Source organism: Caretta caretta, chromosome 9 (genome assembly GCF_965140235.1).
Source record: "Caretta caretta isolate rCarCar2 chromosome 9, rCarCar1.hap1, whole genome shotgun sequence".
NCBI lineage: Eukaryota > Metazoa > Chordata > Testudines > Cheloniidae > Caretta > Caretta caretta.
This window is the reverse complement of record NC_134214.1, coordinates 89,842,080-89,858,286: the sequence shown is the minus strand read 5'-3', so window position 1 is coordinate 89,858,286 and position 16,207 is coordinate 89,842,080. Positions and strand designations below refer to the sequence as shown.

Genomic DNA, 16,207 nt, shown 5'->3' with positions numbered 1-16,207 from the left:
GCGGGGCTAATGCGCCTGCGAAGTGGTGCTGCCTGCGCGTGCGCGGTTGCCGAGCTTGGGGAGGCTCGCTCTAGTGGCGCTGTCGGTGGCGGCGGAGCGGCTCGAGCGGGCGCCGGGATGTGGTACGAGATCCTGCCCGGCGTGGCCGTCATGTGCCTGTGCCTGACCATCCCCGGCGTGTCGCTCACCCACATCCACAGATACCTCAACGGGGGCAAGGTCAGCGCGGAGCCAGGAGGGGCTGGGCCGGCTCCGCACGGCAACGGGGGGTGTTGTTGGGGGGGGAGCGGGCGCTGGCGGGGGGGGCGGGCGCTGGCGGGGTCGTTGGGAGGGGGGGAGCGGGCGCTGGCGGTGACGGGGGGGGCGGGCGCTGGCGGGGTCGTTGGGGGGGGCGGGCGCTGGCGGTGACGTTGGGGGGGGAGCGGGCGCTGGCGGTGACGGCGGGCGCTGGCGGGGTCGTTGGGAGGGGGGGGGCGGGCGCTGGCGGGGTCGTTGGGCGGGCGCTGGCGGTGACGGGGGGGGCGGGCGCTGGCGGTGACGTTGGGGGGGGAGCGGGCGCTGGCGGTGACGGCGGGCGCTGGCGGGGTCGTTGGGAGGGGGGGGGCGGGCGCTGGCGGGGTCGTTGGGAGGGGGGGGCGGGCGCTGGCGGTGACGGGGGGGGCGGGCGCTGGCGGGGTCGTTGGGAGGGGGGGAACGGGCGCTGGCGGTGACGGGGGGGCGGGCGCTGGCGGGGTCGTTGGGAGGGGGGGGAGCGGGCGCTGGCGGTGACGTTGGGAGGGGGGGGAGCGGGCGCTGGCGGGGTCGTTGGGAGGGGGGGGAGCGGGCGCTGGCGGGGTCGTTGGGAGGGGGGGGAGCGGGCGCTGGTGGGGGGGGAGCGGGCGCTGGCGGTGTCGTGGGGGGGGAGCGGGCGCTGGCGGTGACGTTGGGGGGGGTGCTGTCGGTGACGTGGGGGGGCGGGCGCTGGCGGGGGCGACACCCCTTGCCCGGTGCTTGTGCCGAGTGAGCCGCTGGAAACCAGCAGAGGGCGCCGCTCCCCTTCCCCCACCCCGGGAACTACTCGGGGCCGTGTCCGAGCCCGGGGTCGGTGGCCTGGCCCGGCGGCAGCCTCCTGCTCCCCGCGCCGTCTCCCAGTGGGTGACGCGTTGCTCTTCGTGCGCAGGAAAAGAGAATTGCTCGCCAGCCCTACCAGTGGCACCTGATGGAGAGAGACCGGCGACTGTCGGGGGTTAATGAATACCATCGGTCCAAGGTAAATCCCTTCCCACGGAAAAGGAAGCTGATCTGTAACTACAAGGCAGCTGAACTCTGCAAAATCCAAACGCCTCAAAATTCAACTAACCAGGAGTTGAAAACTAGAGTTGTAGGTCTCTGCAGTGAGCACTCGCTATTGTTTGAGTTGAGTTAGACCCTTGACTGGGTTCTGCTCTCTGATACTTCAGTATAAAGGCACCAGTCTTGACGGTACCCAAGGGTAGAACTTAGCCTGCTAACTGGAGCAGACAAGAAGTGCTTATTTTTAATATATTGTCTTACAGTTAATCAATGGACTTTGATGGGTTCAAATCTAGACCAATCTTTACAAACTGTAGGCCTGACTCTCTTAGCATTAGTGTCTTTTCATTCTCCCTTGATACCTTCAGTGCAGACTTGCTACTGCTAGTACTTAAAGGTGACCTGTAAAGAGCTTTTTTAAGTGCCCATATTTGTTGCTTTATAACATACAAAGAAAGCCTGTAATATTTTATTAGAAATGGCCTGGTCAGTTTTTTCTAGGAGTCTGTGGGATGTTTTTAAGCATGTATATTATGAGCTGTCACATTAGTGGAAGGGGTTAGAATGTTAAATTTCTTACGTCCTTTTCCCAAGCCTTATTTAGTCATTGAAGTGAAATAGGGGTTAACAAAAACAAGTTTTAAACAGTGACAAAATTCCCTTCCTTTCCTGCTGAATTGCTCAACTTTTCACTCTCCCCTAAAGTGATGTAATTTCACTGGTTCTGCAGTTAGCATAGAATGTTCCTGAGCAGACAAGACCTAAATGTCTAATGTAAAGAACAAGGGGTGTGTCGTACATTCCTTTGAAAAACCTTTTCAGGGCACCTTTAGTCATACCAAGTAGGGATGGTGTAATTTGCATGGGGTAGCCTTGATGAGGTGGGTCTCTTCCCTTCATAATTTCTGTGATGCTATCACTGTAGTTTGCCTAGTGCTACCACCCCACCCTTTTAATTGTACTTTAGTGATTCTCTTCCCCCCTATTTTTTAAAAAATTGTATCTTCCAAAAAACATGCAAACTTCTTATTCTGCTGAGGAATTTATGGTTAAAAAAAGAGTAGTAAGTTGATGTGTGTACGTTTCTGAGAAACATAAACAAGGCAGTGAGATTGGTGTAAATTCTATATGGATAGTTAAGAGTGTTTCACTTTCTGTTTTTCAGGGATTGGAGAACATTGACTAAGAAGCAACTCATTGAGTGAAGAGTCCTAATTCCTGTACAAAGCAGTTTAGCTCCAGTAAACATGCATTTATATTTGATGCAATGTGTTATATGGTGCACATAAATCTTGAAAATGAAAGTGGGTTTCTGAATTTTTTATTGGTATAACTTTAAAAGGTGTTTATTGAAAATAATACAGCCAACCATAAACATTCTGTAGTCAAACATACAAAAAGGAATACACAGCAGAGGTAGACAATTACCCTAAAGTTATAGATGTGCTTCCAGCTAAGAAACTTGCAGCAAAAGTTAGTGGAGTGCCAGGGAGAGTTAAATCTATTTTATTTATATGCCTGTTACTTTCAGTAACCTTTAGAACTCTCTGCAGATACACTAATAGACTACTAAGTTGATGTAAATAGCAAAAATAACCATTTATTGAGGTTGTGTCCCCCCTCATGAAATGGGCATGCAATGAGCAATGCTAAGCCTTAACTTTGTATTCATTACAAAGCTGTTAAAGCATCAGCTTCTGCTGTCACATGATCAATTGTAGGTTACCCTTCTCAAAAAGGAGAGGTTGCAAAGAATAGTAGCAATACAGTCATTACTGAATGAAATGACCAGCCTTTTAAGAAATTAGTTCTGGAGTGTACGACTGCTGTTAATGTGCCATTAGCGAATACAATGCCTATCTAGTTAGGGTAAAATAACAGGTTTAATTATATTATTGCAGCAGGCTATTGTCTGTTAATTCTGAAAGATGTTTTGTACAATTGATGTATAATGAAAAGGTATACAGATATTGTCGTGATATCCTGATGTGTACCATTCCTTATACAAATCAAAGTTGCTGATCTTATATAGGTTCTAATTTAGAATGGAGTTGAAGTCATGGCATTAATTGTGTTTCTCAGGTCTGTTCTAGCTATGGCTTTGTACTACTCAACTTTAACCTTAGTCCTAGTCTACATACAGATAATTTAATATTAAAACGGCATTGGTTAGGGTTGAGAGGGCATTGTTATACTTGTCTAACATGCCTGTAGGGAATAAGCTGTACCAGTAATAACTGCACTGTAGAGGGTTGTATTACTTTAACGCTATTGGTACAGTTTAAAAACAGTATAACGTGTGTAGACGTAGGCCTGAGGCTTCCAGAATCCACTTCATGGCAGAAGCAAATGTAGTGATTGTATACAGGGTCTGTATTTGTTAGTCATTGAATAGATCCTCTGAAACTCCAGCACTTACTGCTTTTTGCCTGGCTACTTATATTAAGTGGAAAGACATCATTGTCACAACAGTAACTGTCCATGTAAACTTCTCAGCACCACATGTAGCTTTAGACTCTGTAGTTTGGAAAACAAAATGGATGTTATCTTTAATTTAGAATTAGTTTTCATTACACAGTTGAGGCAACATTGATATTAGTGTGATCATCAGTGTTTTCCCTCCTTCAACCCTGTTTTAATGACCGAGAAAAAGCAATGAATAGTTGTCACTTGTTCACTTCCCATTCACAATCAGTAGTAATACCTAGTACTCACTCTGGTTTCTCAGGCAACCAACATCTATGGATTAACACAGTCTAAACACAGCTATTGTGGGAGCAATGAACAGGGCATTAATTAACTAAGAAACTTTTCAAACTACTTTGCGTTTACCGTATGTTTTATACAGAGATTGAGATGTATGCATTGCACCTAGATTAGATGGAAAAACCAAAGCACAGAGAGGTTGTGTGACATGCCCCAACTCCCACAGTAAGTCAGTTGCAAAGTGGGAAATGGAGCACAGTGTGACAAGTGCCTAGTCTCCTGCTCTAGCCATTTTATACTACTACCCTGATGTGTTTAAGCATTAATAACCTGATTATTAATCTGACAACCATATAAAATGACTTGCTTCCTCACGCCTTGTCTGTTCTGTGTAGTTGCAGGTTTTCAAAGGGTGTACAGTTGACTTGTGTCCTTACTTGTCTCTTGCTTTTGAATATCTTTCTGACTGATAGGATTGGCTCTATCATTTATTATGTTGGTTTTAACATATAATGTTCCTGTCTCAGGGAAGTCATTCCATCAGTCAGACTAAAATGGATTAATTACATTTCAAAAGTGTTCTTGCCATTAAAACAAGCATCTACAGAAGAAATGAATACCAATAAAGACAGCTGATTTTTGGATGAGACACACTCAGTGTAAAATTTAGATTCTACCTATGATGTTTGTGTCAAAGCACATCAACTAGATAGTGCTTTTCTGGTGAATTACCTAGGCTTAATGCTTAGCTAGCTCAGCGGAGATAGTCCCAAATCCCCTTCACTCTAGGCATTTGAATTAAAGTATGATTTGTGGTTTCAGAGCTGAAGTCTTTTCCAATTAAAATGAGACCTCATACCATCCCTCAGAATCTTATACAATTTCCCCATACAGTCAGCATTTAAGACCTGAAGGAACCATTAGATCATCTAGTGTGACCTCCTGTATATCACAGGCTAGCACCTGTAGGTTAAACCCAAATTAATGAACTATGCAGAGTTTTTTAATCATGGATTTTTTCCTAAAATAAGCCCATTATTATGTTAAGCTCACACAATAGATTTAGTATTGTATAGCAAACCAGACAAGATGCTGTGTGTGCCCCTACAACGTGACTTGCATAGGGGAACCCAAAGGAAGGTTCTGTCTTAATGCATTTTCTTTCTCCTTGTTTTGAATAATGGCTGGTTGATGGCATTTTCACTATACTGTGTTAATACTTGTGGGCCTCATGGCAGATATATATTAGGAAGAGAAGTGGAGAAGGAATTACAGGGCTAGAGCAATATTGACAAAACCAATGATGATGGGAGCAAGAAGGTAGGTAAGATTCATTGTGGGACCAACCAAGGAAGAGATGAGAAATGAGGGCGGGGCAGATAAGTCATTATTACTGTTTCTCTTACATAAGACAAGAACAATACTTAACTGCACACTAAAGCCCAGGAATAATGATCCCTAAGCAAAGGGCAGTGACAATCTCTTAAATAATGGCCTTTAAATTGTTCTAATGAGCAATCAGCTTAAATATGATCTTTTGTTTTAGTATTGAAGAGGAGGTGACAGTATCTTACTTCCTTTTATTATTTACTCAGTAACTCAGAGCACATTACAAACAATGAATTAAGCCCCAGTATCTGTGTGAGGGGGGCATTGCCTATCCTTGTTTTACTGATGGTGAAACTGAGGCACAGTTTACATGAATTATCCATGATCACAGAATATAGGAGGCCTGACTCCCACTCCCTGCCTCAAATGTGTTATAAGTAGCTACATAATTTACAATGTTGGAGCTGCCTAATAACTACATTGGAGCCACTTTAGCAGACAACTTTTTCTGCATAGTTTGGATCACTACTGCTAGTAACTGAACAGTCTTTGAGACTAGCATGCTATATGCCAGGGTTGGCCAAATTTACTGAGCCACCTACAACAATCTTCAGAAGTTCAAGAGCCAGGATGCACCTGCTAGGGCTCGGGGCTTCAGCCCCACTGCAGCTGAAGCCCTGAGCCCCCGCAAGTGCACCCCGAGACGCAGATTTGAGCAACTGTAGATAGTAAGTCTTCATATAATTAACACTGAAAGAGATATAGTGGCTCAGTTTTTTTTTTCCAATAGGCTGTGCAACAGCATGCATGACAACCTTTACAGTAGGGTTACATTGGTATGCATCATTTGGCACTCAGCATAAAGGTTTTCTTTATTACCTGAACTGAGAGGAAAATAGTTATTCCCTAGAAGAACCAGAAACAAAACCAGCTCTCTACCCTTCTGATGACTTGGATATTTGCATACACAAATTCCTGTTGGTGCAAGTTACTCTTCTACCCCGTTCCAGATGGAGGAGAGAGTCAGCTCTTACAGTAACTAGTCTATTTTTTCTTCTCTGTGCAAGACTCCCATTAGCTTAGCAGCAGTGGCTGACAGTTTAATCCATAACATGAATCATATCTTCATAGGAGACCTGGAATATTTCATTTAGTTACATGCACCATGTTCACAGAACTATATTATCAGACTGGAAGGAGTTCAGAGAAGATTATTAGGGGGCTGGAGTGAATGATTTAGGAGGAGAGACTAAGAGCTATATATGTAAATTCCAGCTTAGTGAACTGAACCCTTGTATGGTGAAGAAAAATAATTTCAAAGCAAACTGCACACAGACTAGCATCTTCTGCATTTCTGATACACCAGTGGCTTTTCTTTTGATGCTTCTTTAACTCCTATTTGCATTAATGGCGGTTAGATACACAATCCACTGCCTTAAATTGGAATGATAAATTCACTAAATTACTCACCTCTCCAGATTACTTTGGATTGGACACCGAGCCAATAAATTTCACGAGACTGTGCTACAGTTGCCCTGTACAAGAGGAAAAAGAATAGTGTAACATGGTTATAAAATAGGAAGAATTCCCCCTACCTCCCGCCAGCGATATTCCAGTAACTCATTGTAGCCGTTCTGTGATGGTGTTGCTGCTTTGCTCATAAATTCATTAGCAAATGGTAATGTAAGCCTAACCTCATGGGAAAGTGAATCCACCCTTTCTTGCATGCAGGAAAGTGAGCTGCGGCTGACCGTTTCAGATGGCTTCCCAACTGAAGATCCTTCCATTCCCAGAAAGGATCAAAATACTATTCCTGTAGTATAGCAACATTCTTCTGCTTTAATATCTTTTGTAATCCGAATGGTGTGAATCAGCGCTCATTAGTTATGTGCAGCTTTCGCTTGTTTGGGGAGACCCTGCTGCTGATTGAGCCCCTAAATTTTCAAAAGCACCTAAGTGGCTAAGGAGCACAAGACCTGAAAGTCAATGGGGCTTATGCTCTAGAATCACTCTGGTGCGTTTGAAAATCCTGCCCTATATGAAACAACAGAACGTTTTATGACTGTATTAACGTATAGGGAGAGAAAAGAGAAGAAAACATGTTTGAGATGTCCGTTCGAGGGGGAGGGGATTTCATTTAAAAGGGAACTCTGTCATGAAGCTGCTTACATGAATGTAATAATGGCAGGGCAGCCAGAGGTTGGGGGCAGCCAGGTATAAGTGGTCAGGCTTGTTTTTAACTCGGTGTTAGAATGAGTAATCGCACCTTTTGGGTTTCCAGAGCACTGCAAAGAAAAGAATATCAATCCATGTATTACTTGTTTAATTACAATGAATAGTGTACCTGTCACACACACTAGGTCAGTGGTCCCCAAACTGTGGAGAGCGCTCTCCTGAGGTGGCACGGAAGGAAAATTTTTGGGGGGAGGGCCCTGGGACCAGCCTCCTTTAGGGGTGGGGAGGGAACACCATCCAGCCGCATTCTGCCCCCAGCTGCAGCCCCAGCACTGCCATCTGCCAAGGTCCCAGCTTTGACTCCTGGCAGTGGCTCCTGCTTCCAGCCCCATGGGACAGATTGCATTACAGATAAGGGAGGGTCACAACAGAAAAAGTTTGGGGACGACTGCACTAGGTGCATGTACAATCAATTTGTAAACAAACAAACAAATCCCGTTTCCTTAGCAACGATAACATCCCCCTCCCCTCACCAAAAGCCTGGGTAATAGACGTCACATACAACGTGCCCTGATCAATCCAAATGCTCCCACCCAGCTGCCTTTGCTGTTATATGTTGTTTCTCTCACTATATTTAATTTCACAGTATTTATTAAGCCACGATGCCCCATAAGGCTAGAAATGAGAAGCTCCCATCTTACCTGTAAGAACTTAGTGTTATTGGCAGGATTCTGCCAAGTGCCAAGTGCAGCCGTGGAGCCAAAGGTGCGAGCTTCCAGCAACAGGCCTCTGTATCCCGGCCCTACAATCTGAACTGGAAGATAGTATATGCATCTATCACATGTTAGTCACCCATAGCTGGGACTGGCTTCTCAAAATGGTCACCACCATTAATAACGCCAAAGATACATCTTTGCACATCAGCTGTATCTGCAAAAATAGCCCAGTGATTAGCGTGCCAGCCTGGGACTTAGGAGACACTGGCTCAATTTCCTCTTTGCCACTGACTTCCTGTGGCACCCTGGGCTGGTCACTTAGTCTATCTGTGCCTTGATTTCCCCATCTGCAAAACAGGGATGATAGTAGCTCTCTGTCTCACAGGGGTTTGCAAGGAGGGTGAGGTGCTCCTTTACTATGGGCCTGGGGCAATATAAATACCACGGAGACGGACTGTGAAAAAGGCTTTAGATAAAATTCTGCCCTCGGGTAACTGGGTGCAGCTCCCATTGAGATTAGAAGCAGGACTAGGGACAAGGAGCAAGTTTTCCTCTTTAGCTTGTTCTCCCAGCTCCTAAATGCTGCTCCTGGGGCTTCTGAGCAGGCACCTAAGGCCTCCTCCTTTCCTGGCCTTGAACAGCAGCACATTCCACCTCCAGGAGGCAGCCAGGGTGTACGAGGAGACAGAAACTGAATGCTGCAGGTCGTTATGGTCACCCCTTCTCAAAAAAAGAAAAGGAGTACTTGTGGCACCTTAGAGACTAACCAATTTATTTGAGCATAAGCTTTTGTGAGCTACAGCTCACTTCATCGGATGCAAGCTCACGAAAGCTTATGCTCAAATAAATTGGTTAGTCTCTAAGGTGCCACAAGTACTCCTTTTCTTTTTGCGAATACAGACTAACACGGCTGTTACTCTGAAACCTTCTCAAAAAAGATACATTAGAATTGGAAATGGTACAGAGAAGGGCAATGAAAATTATTAAAAGGTACAGAACAGCTTCCAGATGAGGAGCAACTAAAAAGACTGGGATTGTTCGGCTTAGAAAAGAGACAACTAAGGAGAACTGGGGGGATATGACACGAGGTCTATAAAATCATGACGGGTGCGGAGAAAGTGAATTGGGAAGTGTTATTTACCCCTTCACATGACACAAGAACCAGGGGTCACTCAGTGAAATTAATAGGCAGCAGGTTTAAAAAACAAACAAAAGGAAATATTTCTTCACACGGTCAACCTGTGGAACTCGTTGCCAGGGACTGTTGTGAAGGCTGAAAATATAACTTGGTTCAGAAAAATAATTAGATAAGTTCCTGAAGGACAGGTCCATCAATGGCTAAGATGGTCAGGGACACTGTCACATGCTCTGGGTGTCCCTAAACCTCTGACTACCAGAAGCTGGGACTGAATGAAACTGCATAGATCACTCAAAGTTGCCCTGTTCTGTTCATTCCCTCTGACACATCTGGCACTGGCCAGATACTGGGTTAGATGGACCATTGGTCTGACCCAGTATGGCTATTCTTTTGTTCTAGGACCACGGGTTACAAAGAAACAGAAGAGGAATAGACTAGGGGGAGAAGTGAAGAGAGGGAGTCTGGGCCCTTGGAAAAGGAGGGCAGAGAGGGTCAGATGGTAGCCATAGAGAGAGGTGAAGAAAGACAGACATCAGAGACATATTGGGACGGAAAGGAAATGAAGAAGACACTGCACCCTAGGCTAAGCAAGTAACCGGGCATGAGTCAGCGGGGAGGAAGGATGGCCTTGTTACGAGTATACAGGACAGGGAGTCAGGACTCCCAGCTTCCATTCCCAACTCTGCCACTGACTCTCTATGGGACGTGGGAAAGTCACATCTCTAGCCTCAGTTACGCATCTGATCACCAACTCATTTCACATGGGCTACCAAAGAGCTAGCAGATGTTAATTTCTCCTTACTGCCTTGGTACAGAAACAAATCACTGACCTATCGGTGATAGCCCTGCACCAGTTAAGAACTCCCTTAGCTATCTGGCACCAGGTAAAAAATCATCCACTGATTTCATGGCATTGGCCCAATCCTGCCAGATCCTGGATTCATCCTATGAGGGGCTAACCTTTGTCTGATTTATCACTAGATTATCAGCATCACTATAATAGAATGCAGCCATATCATGATTACTTGCTTGGCACCCAGACCTGGCAGACTTTAAAATAACTTGCATAGTGTTTGTAATGTCAACTTCTCGTCTCCATGTAGTTCTCAGTTTGTTTCTCTTGGTCCTCTCCTGCTGATCTGCTCACAGTTGTTTTAATTCATTTCACTAAACAGAAGTTTACTAAACACATTTTAGGGAGAAAACATGATGAAGAAGAGAAGCTCCCTAATAATACTGATCCATTTACACAGAAAGCATGCCAAATGCAAACAACTATGAAGAAATCATGGATTTTAAGTAAATCTTACCAATCCAGTTAAGAAGTGGGAACTTAATTACCATTAATCGGCTGCCTGTTCACAAAGGAAGATGCATCAATCTGGATCTCATAGGGGGCTGGACTTGGCTGGGGCTGGACCCCCATATGCACAGGTATCATATTCTCACAGGCTGATGCTGGGGCTCCTGTTGGAAAAGCAACACATGGACAAATAATGTTCCAAAAGACGATGTAGCCAAGGTGAAGTGAAGGACTCCAGTGAGCCATGACTGAGGGACAAGAGGTTGCCTCTCCTTTGAATCAACAATAAATCCTCTCTGACTGCAGACTCGTTTAAGATAGAGGAAAGAGGAGCAGGGCTCTGCTGAGTCACTTACCCTCAACAAATTCATTTTCTAGCCTTGGGTTTTGAATGCTTTTTGTGCACATGCCCTCTGAATGAGGGCTGTGTTCAGTGATTTCTAGCTATTAGCTATCTGCATAAGGGATCTTTCAGAATAACTAAGGATATTTTGCTTTCACTTCCCTCTAAGAAACCACTTCTTTCTCCTGCTTGCTTATGTTAATCGCCATGCCAAGAGGTCTCCAATCCTCCCTGTGCTGGAGTCCTTCCTGGTTTTCTATTGGTCTGAGTTAGACAGTAAGCAGCTCAGGGCAGGAACCTTGTCCTTCAAGTGTTGAGTAGAGACCAAGACAACTCATGTTGCTGTAGGGATCAATAACAAGGCGAGCTTTCTGCTTTTTGCTGGAGATGGGTCTGAACCAAACTTCTAGATCTGAGTCCCCCGAATCCAAACTTCACACAGTTGGCCCCTCTCTATATACTGAGCATTAGTTGCAAAATGAGGACAGTTCCCCTATTACAGTAGTACTGGTTCTCTACAGGAAGGCAAATTTAAAACATAACCCATCGTTCTCTGCTGCCTTTGTCCTCCCTACCCACTCCCCATTCATGCATTCAGGACTGCTGGGCTCTCAGATTAACCCCCATGTCGTTCCTCCAGTTCTTTGGTATTTTTGCTGTAAAAGGTCACTAAGCCGCTATCAGAGTGTAGTAATTTTTGGCCACTACCAGCTTGGACTGTAAACAAATCTGTTTTGGGGATTAAAGACTCTATATCCTCATTGTCAATCCCCGAGCATCCACTCCCTGCATTCTGTGTCCTAACAGCTCGCTCTTTGGCATTAATCTTTCATGAGTAAGTGATGCCAGAACAAACCCATGACCTGGAGATGTGAAGGGTCCATGACTTTCTTTTTACATAATCACAGTGAAATTACCTACAACTGAGAGAAAATGCACTGATCACAATTTACACCTTTAGAAGTGACATTTTCCACTGAATTGCTATTACTCTGGTTAGACTCACTTACCGAAACAAAACTGCTTTCCAGCCAAATAGGAGTTAGTACGAGAAAAATGCAAGGGAGCTGCTGAAGAAGCATGAGTCAGAATTCCTGAACATTATCATAAGAAAGATTAAAGGGCTTTTCAACTTTCCCTTCAAAGCCTCTACTTGTATGGCAAATGCCAAGGCTGGCCAGGTGCTCTCTGTACCCTGACAAGAACAAATGGACATTTGTTCACATTGCTGGTGAGAAATTTATAGCGGCCTTCACAAGACTAAGAGAGGAGAGATTAAAAGAAGATTAAAGAACCACAAAAAGGGAAGGGAGTTTGTTGTAGGCAGAGCCAAGCAGGGAAGGAAAGAGAAAAACAACCCTGACCCCTTTGTGGGGCATCAAGAGTGCAAAACAGGGAACAAAAGCCATTAAATAACAGAAGATTTGATCTACTCTGCTCACACTGGGGGAAATCAGGAGGAGCTCGACTGGGATAGAGCCAGTGTGAGTGGAGAATCAGGCCCTCCCTAGACACATTCTTCACGAAGGGACAGGACGGATTTTCTGAAATACTAACACTTCAAGACCCCACTGAAGTCAATGGTAGTTACGGGTGCTCAGCACTTCTGAAAATCAGGTTCTTTACGGTTAACATATGCATGCTGGGGAAGCTGCCTTGCCCTCTGATGTTATAGTGACTCTATTCCATCCTATTGATGGCTTGGTAATAAAACTGCCTCAAAATTCGGTTTCATGTAGATATTTTAAAAAAAGTACATGTTCTAAAGTAAATGGAACTCCCCCGGCTCCACTGCAATATAAAAGGGAACTTTGGCCCAAATTAGACCCAACATTTAGATCTGAATTTCCCCACATTTGGAGGGGGCTCTGATTGGACCCATCCCTTGTCTTGAGTCTTAAAATATTGTTTGTGTTGCTAAGCCCTGAGACCCCAATACTTTTCTAAGGACACCCTGAGCGGTAGCTATAAGGACACGGTGTTCTAGGTTAGCTGGCGTGGAGGCTAACTCAGATCACGTGGCTTTGTTTTCAGTCCATGACCAACTCATCATGCTTCCTGCCTCAGCCTATCTTTTGAAAGATGGAGGCAGCTTGGGAATCAATTAAACACAAAGCCCAAAGATCCTGTCACAAGCTGGTCAGCTACAACACTGGAGAGAGAGTGGGAAGGGAGGAGATAGGACAGATGATGAAAAAAGGGACTGTGTGTGTGTGAAGATCAGGGAGAGAAAACAGAGTAGGAGGGCACAAGGGAGAGAAGGAAAGGATGCCAAGTCCTCTGCTGATGATGATGTGGAGCTCTTTGCCATCCCAGCTAAACCGTGCAGCTGGTGAAAGGCCAGACAAGGCCACTTTGGATCCTTTTACCCTTAGTCTTCCTGAAAATCAACATGCCAGCTGTTTGGCACCCATAGACTTCCCTCCTGCCCCCACCACAGGTATTGGGACTTTAGATGCTAGGAGATGGAGTGAAAAGAAATAGATAACAGGGTCTAACCAGAGAGAATTTCTCTGCTTGGACCATGCCTATCGCCAGGTGCCCTTTCACCCAGCACATTGGTGCTGCTCTGCTTTGCACTGGGAGAGAGACAATTCCACTCAGTTAGTGCTCTGTCCCTGAGTGTTTGCAAAGATCCTTTTAGTTCCCTGTCACAGATCTGACCCAGTACCCTCTCTTGGCCACGCACAAGATTGCTGAGGAATCCAAGCCTCTCGGAATCCCCGCTGTTATAAGCTTCCCTGGGGGCTCCGTTGGCTGTAGCATATTTCCTGGGCACCAGCTGTCACAGTCAGTTACCGATTCACTGAAATGGAGCCCCTCAGCCCCCTCAGCCCACCCACCCCAGGCCCCCAGCTCCATCACGGACCCCCAAGATACCTCAGTAATTTAAACACACCCTGTCCCAGAAGCCCACTGAAGGTGCGAGGCTTCTGCGTTACAGTTTAACTCTCTCAGGAGGCACATGGGAAGGGTGGCCCTTACATGCACAGTCCCTTTGCACAGGGCTCTATGCTGCAGTTGCTCTTTACTTAATCACATAATAGCTCATCTTAACTAATTAGCCTCTCACAGTTTGTATGCTAACTTCCAACTTATCTGTACATATGATCCATTCTATGCAGCCGACAAAGTGAGCTGTAGCTCACGAAAGCTTATGCGCTAATAAATTGGTTAGTCTCTAAGGTGCCACAAGTACTCCTTTTCTTTTTGCAGATACAGACTAACACGGCTACTACTCTGAAACCTGAAAAGAGATATATACAGATCCACACAAAAATAATAAAAACCTACATGATCTTCCCCTCACTGTAGCTCAGCCTTCCCTTGGGACTCCTTGGAAAACCATCTGTGTTGAGGTCGGCAGGGTTCCCTCTACCTCATCTAGCCCCTGCAGCAGCTTCCCCTACCTTAAACAGGTGAAAGATGGCTGGAGAGAGAATGACTGTGAGCAAACAGCAGCTTTGGCCCTTCATATTCTTCCAGCCCCTTAACAGGTGACCACAGAGTCCTACCAGAGGATTTCATTGTTAGGCAACTTCTCCCCGACAAACTAGGTCTCTTGGCTGGCAGCCAGTCTTTGGTCTAGAGCTATTAGAATCATAGAATCATAGAATATAAGGGTTGGAAGGGACCCCAGAAGGTCATCTAGTCCAACCCCCTGCTCGAAGCAGGACCAATTCCCAGTTAAATCATCCCAGCCAGGGCTTTGTCAAGCCTGACCTTAAAAACCTCTAAGGAAGGAGATTCTACCACCTCCCTAGGTAACGCATTCCAGTGTTTCACCACCCTCTTAGTGAAAAAGTTTTTCCTAATATCCAATCTAAACCTCCCCCACTGCAGCTTGAGACCATTACTCCTCGTTCTGTCATCTGCTACCATTGAGAACAGTCTAGAGCCATCCTCTTTGGAACCCCCTTTCAGGTAGTTGAAAGCAGCTATCAAATCCCCCCTCATTCTTCTCTTCTGCAGGCTAAACAATCCCAGCTCCCTCAGTCTCTCCTCATAACTCATGTGTTCCAGACCCCTAATCATTTTTGTTGCCCTTCGCTGGACTCTCTCCAATTTATCCACATCCTTCTTGAAGTGTGGGGCCCAAAACTGGACACAGTACTCCAGATGAGGCCTCACCAATGTCGAATAGAGGGGAACGATCACGTCCCTCGATCTGCTCGCTATGCCCCTACTTATACATCCCAAAATGCCATTGGCCTTCTTGGCAACAAGGGCACACTGCTGACTCATATCCAGCTTCTCGTCCACTGTCACCCCTAGGTCCTTTTCCGCAGAACTGCTGCCTAGCCATTCGGTCCCTAGTCTGTAGCTGTGCATTGGGTTCTTCCGTCCTAAGTGCAGGACCCTGCACTTATCCTTATTGAACCTCATCAGATTTCTTTTGGCCCAATCCTCCAATTTGTCTAGGTCCTTCTGTATCCTATCCCTCCCCTCCAGCGTATCTACCACTCCTCCCAGTTTAGTATCATCCGCAAATTTGCTGAGAGTGCAATCCACACCATCCTCCAGATCATTTATGAAGATATTGAACAAAACCGGCCCCAGGACTGACCCTTGGGGCACTCCACTTAATACCGGCTGCCAACTAGACATGGAGCCATTGATCACTACCCGTTGAGCCCGACAATCTAGCCAGCTTTCTACCCACCTTGTAGTGCATTCATCCAGCCCATACTTCCTTAACTTGCTGACAAGAATACTGTGGGAGACCGTGTCAAAAGCTTTGCTAAAATCAAGAAACAATACATCCACTGCTTTCCCTTCATCTACAGAACCAGTAATCTCATCATAGAAGGCGATTAGATTAGTCAGGCATGACCTTCCCTTGGTGAATCCATGCTGGCTGTTCCTGATCACTTTCCTCTCATGCAAGTGCTTCAGGATTGATTCTTTGAGGACCTGCTCCATGATTTTTCCAGGGACTGAAGTGAGGCTGACTGGCCTGTAGTTCCCAGGATCCTCCTTCTTCCATTTTTTAAAGATTGGCACTACATTAGCCTTTTTCCAGTCATCCGGGACTTCCCCGGTTCGCCACGAGTTTTCAAAGATAATGGCCAATGGCTCTGCAATCACAGCCGCCAGTTCCTTCAGCACTCTCGGATGCAACTCGTCCGGCCCCATGGACTTGTGCACGTCCAGCTTTTCTAAATAGTCCCTAACCACCTCTATCTCCACAGAGGGCTGTCCATCTCTTCCCCATTTTGTGATGC

General features: G+C 45.9%; 2 protein-coding genes across 4 annotated transcripts; one reads left to right on the top strand and one right to left on the bottom strand.

Moving 5' to 3' along the window:
- Positions 1-11: 11 nt before the first annotated feature.
- On the top strand, positions 12-2,576 carry NDUFA1 (NADH:ubiquinone oxidoreductase subunit A1). The gene is made up of 3 exons (XM_048863105.2): positions 12-219; positions 1,160-1,249; positions 2,438-2,576. The coding sequence occupies exons 1-3, from the start codon at positions 118-120 to the stop codon at positions 2,456-2,458; spliced, it is 213 nt and encodes a 70-aa protein (XP_048719062.2). The 5' UTR covers positions 12-117; the 3' UTR covers positions 2,459-2,576.
- Positions 2,577-2,589: 13 nt separating this feature from the next.
- Positions 2,590-15,789, bottom strand: LOC125642189 (putative defense protein 3). 3 transcript variants are annotated; one of them, XM_075132537.1, is made up of 6 exons: positions 15,646-15,789; positions 10,678-10,803; positions 8,184-8,296; positions 7,477-7,592; positions 6,778-6,842; positions 2,590-3,789 (listed from the first exon to the last, which is right to left on the bottom strand). In XM_075132537.1, the coding sequence occupies exons 1-6, from the start codon at positions 15,668-15,670 to the stop codon at positions 3,710-3,712; spliced, it is 525 nt and encodes a 174-aa protein (XP_074988638.1). In that variant the 5' UTR covers positions 15,671-15,789; the 3' UTR covers positions 2,590-3,709. The 3 variants fall into 3 exon arrangements, 2 of the variants coding, with proteins under 2 accessions (XP_074988638.1, XP_048719061.1); XM_048863104.2 differs by lacking the exon at positions 15,646-15,789 and adding an exon at positions 10,996-11,306; XR_012670012.1 differs by lacking the exon at positions 15,646-15,789 and having other exon boundaries at positions 10,647-10,974.
- Between the last annotated feature and the right edge of the window lie 418 nt (positions 15,790-16,207).